Raw genomic sequence first — 11,321 nt, 5'->3', positions numbered from 1 at the left:
ATAAGAATAATTTAGAACAATATTATAAAATTAGTAAAATGTAACGCAGATAACTAATTTTCTTAATAAGTATAAAATTAATTTGTTTTAATAATAGAGAACAAAGGGAATATCATTAAATCAGAGAAAAGTAATCGAATTTTTCTTATATATAAAAACAAAAAGTATGTATTTTTTTTCTTATAATAGAGAATTGAAAAAGAATAATAAATATATTATTTTTTATATAATTTTACTAAAATAATTCCCTTACTCTCTAAATAAATACATTATTTTTAAGTGATAGTTGAATAATTTATAAAATAACAAATTAAAAAATTAATTAATAATAAATTAAAAAAAATGAGAACATCATTAATTAAGAAAAAGGTGCATAGACCCGAGATTGTTCCTTGATTATTATCCTCGTAATAAATTTGGAATTGAGTTACCCATTTATCCCCTGCTTTTATAAACAATATGGTATTAATTAGTTCCATCGTTCTTTCTTGTCATAAAATCAATTTCTAATATTAAAAAGGTTTAAATAATTTTTCATGTAAAGTATAAATTTTTAATTTTAAAAAGGCTTAAATAATTTTTAATTTTTTTAAAAAAATCACATACATTACTTTACCAGAAAGTTCACTGATTAGTATCAGTTCATTTGGATCAATGCCATTCACTCTTTGTCATCAGCTAGATAAAGAAACAATCGATTGAGTGAGTCACAAAAGGTCATACTGATTCAATAACATTTTTCAATCCAAAATTAACCTCAGATCAATTATGTCCCGATTTCCGATTGGATTGATTCAACTAGTTAATCTAGTTTTTCACACTCTTCATAATTAAAATATAAAATAAAGGATAAATAATTTGTTGAACCATAATTCAAGTATAGTAAAAATTAAAATAATATATAAAAATTTAAATAAATTTTGTTCAAAGAAAGAATAGAAAAATGAAAGACTAGTTGACTAAAAAATTACAAGAAATTCAAATGTAAGATAATTATGTCTCATGTAAGAAACATGTGATGTATAAAGGGACTAATAAATAAATAATTAAATAATTAGGGACTAAATCATAAATGGGCTTAATGGAGCAATTTTGAGAATAATTGTTATTTGATAGGAATAACAATCTTTAGGGGTTATAAATATTCACTAATGTGAAACAAGGCCCACACCCCTCATAGAAAATATTCTCTCAAACCCTAGCCATCACGAAAGATAGAGAGAGTAGAAATAAAAGTCAAAGGGAGTGAAATCTTGGTTCTCTTTTCAAGAAGATCAAAGTACTCTAAGGATTAAAGGAGATTTCTATTATGGAGAAAAGTACATACTATTTCTTATTATTATGTGAGTATCATAAATTTCAAAGATCCTTTTAATTTTCTATAATTAATGTATTAGAAAATTATAAAACTTACATGTGGTATCAGAGCAAGATTTTTTAAATTGTATGATTCTCCATGAATGATATGTATTGTAAAATTGTATAATTTTCCATGAATGTTATATATATTTTATATATGTAACGATTTTGCAAAGATCTAGAAGACATTATTAATGAAGAAATTTTAAGCATATTTTTTCCATCGAAAGTGAGATAATTGTGCAACAATAAAAATAAAAAAAATATTTTTATCACTGGAAGTGAGATAATTATGCAACAATAAAAATAGAAGAATATTTTCCTCGCCGGAAGTGGGAAAATAATATGAAAAGTGAAAAGGAAAAGGATAGATAAAGAAACAAATATTATATAAATATTATGTTTGATCCTTTGATATAAATAAGAGTACTACCGGAAGTGGAATAATTTTGTCAAGGTCATTGTTGCAATATTAAATGATGTTTAGGACAATTATATACATATAAATCTCAATTCTTATGAACCCTAATTTTAAAATTAGAAATTATGATTTAATTTTTCGCTGCATATTGTTTGTTTGGTCATGAATGAAATTCTTAATTTTGAATTATGATCAATATATTAAATCCCACATTATCTAAATCCTAATGGCATTCGCGTAAGAATTATTTTCTTGAAATTGAGTGATTGAAAGAAAGTTTCTTTTTTTTTTAAATGCCTGGATTTGTATTTCAAATTGGAAAGAATTGACTTTTTCCTTTTAATCAAATTTTGGAATTCGTGACTACATACTCTACCCTTATGTATTTCAATGTAGAAATTTGTATTTCAAATTGGAAAGAATTAATTTTTTTAATCAAATTTTGGAATTTGTGACTGCGCATGCTACCTTCATGTATTTCAACGTATAATTCCAATGTTCTCAATTTCTAAAGCATGAAGTTTTATTTTATTTTATTTTTTTTACGAAATTCATGAATGACTTTAAATTGGGACTAGTAAAGTTTCTTTTTTACTTGGAACTAATTGTATGATGAATTTGTTAGTCAACAAAGTGACCAAATTTTATATTTATTTAATTCTAAATTAATGGTGATTTAATTCAATTACCCATAGAATAATGGATGCTAAATAAAATAATTGTTTGTTTATGGGTATATTGAAATTCATTATTATAAGACATTTATGTATCGTCCAAAGGTTGATTAGTTGTTCTCATAATTAATGAATATAATTGTGTGTGACTTATGTGTACTATTAAATTTTTTATATACCCAAAGGTATTAGATAATTTTAATTGGTGCATGTTTAGTCACAAAATAATGATTAAATTTATTTGCTTCATTATGTTTGTATGTTGTGTGTTGATGTATCACCCAAAGGAGAGCATCAATATACTATTGATTGATGTTTGAATATATTATATGTGTAGCATGTACTTTATGTCTCAAAACACTCATGTGAAATTTTATTATAAAGTATCTATCCCAATTCACTGAATTCTCTTGTAGCGTCTATTCCAATTTTTAATAGGCTTAACTTCTTTGACTGGAATGAGCAAGTCCAATTTCACCTCGGTGTATTGGATTTAGACCTTGCTATATTGGAAGAGAAAGTTGTTGCTATTATTGATTCTAGTAGCGATGAAGAGAAAGTCTAGTATAAAGCTTAGGAAAAGTCTAACAGACTCTGCCTAATGTTCATGAGAATGACTGTTGTTGATAGTATTAAGACAATTCTTCCCAAAATTGAAAGTACTAAAGACTTTATGGGTTTTGTGGGAGAGTGTTCTCAAACAGCTGATAAGTCTCTTGCTGGGACACTAATGAAGACACTGACCATCATGAAGTTTGATGGTTCACGTACTATGCATGAGCATGTCATTTAGATGACAAATATTGCAGCAAGAATTACGTCTTTTGGAATGGTTGTGAATGAGAACTTCCTTGGGAATGTTATTCTTTCTTGTTGCATAAACGTTTAGGTCACATTTCTAGAGAAAGAATGGAAAGATTAATTAAAAAAAATGAAGTTCTTCCGAATCTAGATTTTACGAATCTAAATATTTGTGTGGAATGTATTAAAGGAAAACAAACAAAACATACAAAGAAAGGAGCTACAAAAAGTACTCAACCTTTTAAAATTGTGCATACCGATAGAAAGGCAATTAGACAAAAGGGTGAAAGTTGTAAGATTTGATAGAGGTGGTGAATATTATGAAAGATATGATAAAACTGGGCAACAACCAAGTCCATTTGCTAAACTTCTTCATCAGAAACGTGGCATTTGTGCTTTATATACAATGTTAGGAACACCACAACAAAATGGTGTACAATAAATGTGTTACAGAACATTAATGGATATGGTTAGGAGTATGTTAAGAAATTCAACTTTACCATGTATTTGTTAAACAAGGTTCCTAGTAAGGTAGTTTCAAAGATACTTTTTGAACTATGGACTAGTAGGACACCTAGTTTAAGGCACCTGCATGTTTGGGGTTGCTAGGAAGAAATAAGGAATTATAATCCATAAGAAAAGAAATTGGATGTAAGAACAATCGATGGATATTTCATTGGTTATCCAGAAAATTCAAAGGGGTATATGTTTTATTGTCCTAATCATAGTATAAGAATTGTTGAAACTAGAAATGTAAGGTTCATTGAAAATGGTGAAGTCAGTGGGAGTACAATTCAACAGAAAGTGGAAGTCAAAGAAGTTAGAGTGCAAGTTCTTTTGACTTATGCCTCTAGCAATAAAGTAAGTGTTCCTCTAACTGTTGTGTCAAATAATAATGAAGAAGCGCAACACAATAATTAACCCATGATTTAGAATGAACCTATTGTAGAATAACCACAAGAAATAACATTAAGGAAGTCACAAAGAAAAAAGAGACTAGCTATTTTGAATGATTATATGGTATATCTACATGAGTTAGAAACTGACTCAAGCATTAATGAAATGATCCAGTTTCATTTTTACAGGCTATAAGTTGTGATAATTCTGAAAGGTGCTTAAATGCCATGAAAGAAGAATTAAAATCCATGGAACAAAATGATGTTTGGGACCTTGTAGAATTGCTAAAAGGTTACAAGAGAGTTGGTTGTAAGTGGGTCTTTAAGACAAAATGTGACTCTAATGGCAACCTTGAACGATACAAGGCTAGACTTGTTGCTAAGGGTTTTACTCAAAAGGATGACATTGATTACAAGGAGACTTTTTCACCCGTCTCACGAAAGGATTCCTTTAGAATTATCATAGCATTAGTAGCCCATTATGACTTCGAGCTACATCAAATGGATGTGAAAACTACCTTTTTAAATGAAAATTTGGAGGAGAATGTTTACATGGACCAACCAATGGGGTTCTCAGTTGAAGGAAAGGAACACATGGTGCGCAAATTAATTAAAGAAATCCATATATGGACTTAAGAAAGCTTCCCGCCAATGGTATTTAAAGTTTAATGCTACCATTGTTTCCTTTGGATTTAAAGAAAACATTGTTGATTGATACATATATTTGAAGGTCAGTGGTAGTAAAGTTATATGTTTAATTATGTATGTTGATGATATCTTGCTTGCAACTAATGATCTTGGTCTTCTTCATGAGACTAAGTTTCTCTCTAGTAACTTTGAAATGAAAGATATGGGCAAGGCAAGCTATGTGATAGGAATAGAAATATTCTGAGATAGATCACAAGAACTGTTAGGCTTGTCTTAGAAAGCATATATCAATAAAGTACTAGAGAGATTCAGGATGGAAAAGTGCTCAACATCGTCCGTTCCAATTCAGAAAGGAGATAAGTTTAGTCTCACTCAATGTCCTTAAAATGACTTGGAACAAAAAAAAATGGAAGCAATTTTGTATGCATTAGTTGTTGGGAGTATCATGTATGCTTAGATCTATACTCGACCAGATATAGGCTTTGCAGCTGGAATGTTAGAAAGATACCAAAGTAATCCGGGAATGGAACATTAGAAAGCTGCAAAGAAAGTTCTAAGATACTTATAGGGAACAAAGTGTCACATGCTTACATATAGGAGGTCTAATCAACTTAAGGTTATTGGATGTTCAGACTTTGATTTTATTGGATGTGTGGATTCAAGAAAATCCACTATTGGCTATGTATTTATTTTAGCTAGATGAGCAATATTATGAAAAAGTGCAAAACAAACAATTGTTGCTTCATCGACTGTGAAAGCTGAATTTGTAGCATGTTTTGAGGCTACAATTCAGGCTAATTGGTTGTAGAACTTTATTTCAGGGCTTGGAATTGTAGACAGTATTACCAAGCCGCTAAAAATGTAATTTGACAATTTTGCAGCATTATTTTTTAAGAATGATAAGTACTCTAAGGGTGCTAAACATATGAAATTAAAGTACTTTGTCGTGAAGGAACAAGTTTAGAAACAAAATGTGTCAATAGAACATATTAACACAAACCTTATGATAGCTGACCCTTTAACAAAGGGATTACCGCCCAAAACATTTATTGAACATGTTAAAAAAATGGGCATTATTGTTGCTAATGATTGTTGAGTATTATGTTTATTTTATATTAAATGATTGATATTTTGAGCTCATTAATGATATGTTTCTGAGTACTTATTCTCCATGATTTTATGCATATTTGTGTTAGAGTAATGTGAATAGGTGTTATCTTGAATAAAGATATTATGTTGGACCAATTATGTGTTCCTTATTAATGATCATATTAAGAAGTCTTGTTTATAGTATATGGAAGGGACTATGTCGATTAAACTAATGTACAACTATGTACCATGACTCAAATTAGTTCATATTTTTAATTATGAAATTATGATGAACTCAATGTATCAAATGATTTAGTCATTTTAATGCGCATTATGTTAATTTAATTAATTAATTTATTTATCCATTATGAGAAATGTCACATGAGTCAAGTGGGAAAATGTAAGATAATTATGTCTCATGTGAGAAACATGTGATGTATAAAGGAACTAATAAATAAATAATTAAATAATTAGGAACTAAATCATAAATAGGCTTAATGGAGCAATTTTGAGAATAATTGTTATTTGATGGGAATAACAATCTTTAGGGGTTATAAATATCCACTAATGTGAAACAAGGTCCACACCCCTGATAGAAAATATTCTCTCAAACCCTAGTCATCACTGAAGATAGAGAAAGTAGAAAGAAAAGTCAAAAGGGTGAAATCTTGGTTCTCTTCTCAAGAATATCAAAGTATTCTAAGGATTAAAGGAGATTTTCATTATAGAGAAAGATACATACTATTTCTTATTATTATGTGAGTATCATGAATTTCAAAGATCATTTTAATTTTCTATAATTAATGTAGTAGAAAATCATAAAACTTACATCAAATAGTTGTGAAGATAAGGAAATGTGAAATATTAATTGAATCAAAATAATAAAAAAAGATTAATCCATAAATAAATTATTAATTTAAAAAATAAGGAACCAAATAATCAAATATTTAAAACGAAAACAAAAACTATTTTAAAATATAAATAAAACAATAGAAAAATATTTAATAAAACAATAGCAAAATATTTGAAAGTTAAAAGTAAATTATTAAAAAATACATAAATAAATTAAATAAAGAGGAAAGATACACTTACTCAAAATGTAAGTCTAATTAACTAGACTAAACTTACTCCAAACCCTAAACTAGGTTTATTCTATTAAATATCTCATACTCTAAATCAAATTTTAATGATTTAACTATGAAATTAAAAAAATTTCATGCATAAATTAATTATGCAAAGTTTCAAAAAATTTAAAAATTATTTGATATTTCATTTTATTAATTCAAATCAACATATAAATTATTTTTATGTTTATTCATTAATTTGAATTGATGCAACAAAGTGTTAAATAACTTTCAATTTTTTAAAATTTTTTTGTAAACTTTATATGAACATTAAAAAATTTTAATTCAACAATTAAATCGTTAAAATTTAATTTATAATTTATGTTATTAAGTAAAATAAGTTAATCTCTCTTCTTAAATAAAATTATAAAAATATTTAAAATTGTAAAATTTATATTCATGGATGTATATAATCGAATCAAAACTTTGAAGAGAAAAAATAAGATGTGTGTAATTTTTTAAAAGAAAATACAGTAATTAAAGTCAAAGCATGCTAAAATGACATGTGAGAAGAAATAAGTCCTACATAAAATGTGAGAAAAAGTAATACCTAAAATTTAAGTTTACTTGTATTATAAATTTGTGACCCATTAAATATATTGTCTCTAATATTTTATTTTTCTCATATTTTCCAACAAAATAAGTCACTTTATAAGAAAATACTACCTCCGTTTCTTTAAAATTATATTGTTTAAGAAATGTAATAAATTTTTCTATTTTTCGTACAATGATTTTGAGATTTTCTATTATACTCTCTTTTATTTTTATTACATAATAAATATATATTAGTTGTTATGTATAAATTAATTAAAAAATTAAATGAGATCTAAGTGTATAATTAATAACATAACAATTAACGTTCACTTGACATATAAAAAAAAAGTAAATAAAAATAATTTTACTAAAAATTTCACAGATAAAATGAAACGGAGAGATGTACCCTAATTTAATGTACTACATTATATAGTTGTATAAAAAAAGACTTATTAAATGTTTACCATAAAGTCTTGTTAATATTAGATGAATAAAAGGAGTCTTATTTAATTTCTATACAAAGGAGAAGAATGTGCATTGTATAGAAAACAGTCTCTGTATCAAAAACACAATATTTTTCAATATATAAATGTGATTAATTCAATTATATGAATTCAGTTAGTTCTGTATGTAGTCAAAATTAATGATTATGTATTCATCCATTGACCGAGATCTCTAATGCTAGAAAAATAAGTCACTTTTAAGAAAATATGCAATATAAGATACTTAATTAATTATTATGAAAAAAAAAGTCATGTATAGTGTTAATACATTTAATTTATAAATTAAATGTGATTAATTGAATTATATGCATTTAGCTCTAATGTACAAAGGCTAATATTATTCATTAATTTTACTAACCCTCAACATTAATTATTTGTATATGCTTATGCTAAATTTTTTTAAAGTAAATCGTATAAAGAAATTCATTTAATATAATGAATCCTACCAGAACCAAAAGATGGCCTTGGTTCATGAATGGTTGCATGCAAATGAGCATTGCCACATGTATATAATATAAACATTGGAAGCCTTTGAAAATACAGAAGTTTTGAAACATTGTGAGTAACATCGATCAAGAAAATTAAGAAAATGGGGGAAGCAACAGTGGTGATTGTGGGTGGAGGTCCTGGTGGACTTGCAATTTCAGCATGCCTATCACAAAAGTGTATCTCTCACATAATACTTGAGAAAGAGGATTGCAGTGTCTCTCTTTGGAGAAAAAATGCTTATGATAGAGTAAACCTTCATTTGGCTAGTGAGTTTTGCTCTTTGCCTCTCATGCCTCACCCACCCTCAGCCCCAACATTCCTATCCAAAGAAGATTTTCTTCAATACATAGACACATACATTGCACATTTCAACATAAACCCTCTCTACTCTCGTTTTGTTGAGTCTGCCAAGTACGATCAAGTTGGGGACAAGTGGAGGGTAGAAGCAAAGAACACTCTTGAAGACAAGGTGGAAGTTTACGTGGCTAAGTTTCTTGTGATTGCCACGGGTGAAAACAGTGAAGGTTATATTCCTAATGTGCCAGGACTAGAAAGCTTTGAAGGGGAGATAGTGCACTCCAAATACTACAAATCGGGTTCAAAATATGAATCCAAAGAGGTTTTGGTAGTTGGCTGTGGTAACTCTGGCATGGAGATTGCTTATGATCTCCAAGATTTTGGTGCAAGAACTTCAATTGTTATCCGAAACCCGGTAATTTTTTTAAATTTTTTTTATTACTGTATATGTATATTTATATATATAGTGTAGATTAATTTACTTCTATATAAAATTAAAATGTTTGTGATTAATTTAACTTGTAGGTTCATGTGCTCACCAAAGAATTGATTCATCAAGGTATGTGTGCGTTGAAGCATTTACCGGTTGATGTTGTGGACACTATGGTTACCTTTTTGTCAGACACAGAATATGGTGATTTATCTAAGTACGGAATTTATCGTCCCAAAAAGGGACCATTCTATCTTAAGGGTGTTACTGGAAGGTCTCCGATTATCGATGTCGGAACCATTAGAAAGATTAAGGATGGAGCAATTAAGGTACTCACAAGTTACAACCATGCATGCAACTTTTATGTATTTTGAAAAATAAAGGATTCTTAGAATGTGATACTTATTCTCAACAACCGAAAACATTTTTCTCTCTCATGATCTTAATTAAGTATAAATTTCTTCGACTATTTATCATAATAATTGATAATATATAAATATATCATTCTTAAGAAAGTTTATAATTGAATCAAAACAAAAATTATAATTATTAGTTGAGAATTGAACGTTTCTTTACAATACTAAATTTTACTTTAGTAAAGAGATAGATTAATTCAAGATTTTTCTTATTAATTTATACTCTCAACAGGTAATTTCATCTCATATAGAGAGAATTGAGAACAAGAAAGTCATCTTTGGAAACAATGAAGAAAAAGAGTTTGATGCAATCGTGTTTGCAACTGGCTATAGAAGCATAGTTAATTCTTGGCTTAAGGTATGAGATATATAAATTGTAGTTTTTAATATTTAGTTTTTGACAAAAAGTTTTATTTTTTTTCAAATCTCTGAAACGTGCTCTAATATATTCTATTCCTTATGCATGTTGCCAAAATAAAGAATATATATATATATATATATATATATATATATATATAAAGAGAGAGAGAGAAAGTAATTAAGCTTGGTTTGAATTGATGGGTGTTAATTTATATATTGCAGGATTACAAATATGTTCTAAATGATGAAGGGATGCCAAAAAATGAATTTCCCAATCATTGGAAGGGTGAATGTGGATTGTACTGTGCAGGACTATCGAGAAGAGGCTTATTTGGAGTCAAAATAGATGCTGAGGCTATTGTCGATGATATCAAGAATATTCTTAACATATATTAAAAAATATCTTTCCTAAGAGTCTCGTACATTTAATTTTCAAGATTGGGATTACAGTACTTTAATTATGAATATAGTTTTGGTTTCATGTATTGTAGTACTACATGAAAACTAAAGTATCTATGATATTTAAATTCATCATATAATAGTGAAGTTGAATAAAATGTTTCAATATTTTCTTTCAAATGCTTAAAAGTTCTAAAAGAATGCATGTCTTTGAATTCCTCTTCATTCACTTCATAGCTAGGTAGCAATTTATTTTGGTAATTAACATTGTTTATAATTTTATCATAACCATTAGACAGTGAAGCATAATGGTGGAAATAATCGATATAGATAGAGGAAATTAGTGGCTTGAAAATTTCCCACAATAGAGATTCATTATTAAAATAACAATATTTAATATTAATTAAAATAAAAGTTTTATATTGGTTATAGAATTGTTGATGTTAATCATTTTGACATAAAACAATTTTTTTTTTATATTTGACATGCAATCAATGTGACAAAAAAAAACTATCTCCACTTTTAAGCTTGGCACGATATTTTATGTTTATGATCACTTTGGATAACATAAGAGATTGTTGTCTTGGCAATGTTCAAACATGTAAAATTAGATTTATTTTTAATTATTTGGCTAATGAGAGTATCTTTCTGTACATAATCAATTAATGTATTAAACAAATTTTTAAGACAGATTTCTAAAGAAATTCTTAGAAATTTTTAAGACAAATTTATAAAGAGATTCTTTAATATATCACTTTAGGACAAATTTCTATCAATATTCTTTGAAATATTACTCATGTATCTACATATTCATGTATCTGGAAAGAAATGAATGACATAACAAGATAGTTATTTTTCAAATAACAGCTCTTTTAAAAAAA

General features: G+C 27.4%; 1 protein-coding gene across 1 annotated transcript; it reads left to right on the top strand.

Annotated features, from left to right (window-relative positions):
• Positions 1-8,380: 8,380 nt before the first annotated feature.
• LOC109797933 (putative indole-3-pyruvate monooxygenase YUCCA10) lies at positions 8,381-10,816 on the top strand. The gene is made up of 4 exons (XM_020358105.2): positions 8,381-9,250; positions 9,361-9,594; positions 9,914-10,039; positions 10,264-10,816. The coding sequence occupies exons 1-4, from the start codon at positions 8,639-8,641 to the stop codon at positions 10,435-10,437; spliced, it is 1,146 nt and encodes a 381-aa protein (XP_020213694.1). The 5' UTR covers positions 8,381-8,638; the 3' UTR covers positions 10,438-10,816.
• Positions 10,817-11,321: the final 505 nt, after the last annotated feature.

Source organism: Cajanus cajan, chromosome 6 (genome assembly GCF_000230855.2).
Source record: "Cajanus cajan strain Asha chromosome 6, NIPB_CcT2T_4, whole genome shotgun sequence".
Lineage (NCBI taxonomy): Eukaryota > Viridiplantae > Streptophyta > Magnoliopsida > Fabales > Fabaceae > Cajanus > Cajanus cajan.
The sequence above is the reverse complement of the archived record's forward strand: the minus strand, read 5'-3'. Positions and strand labels throughout refer to the sequence as shown.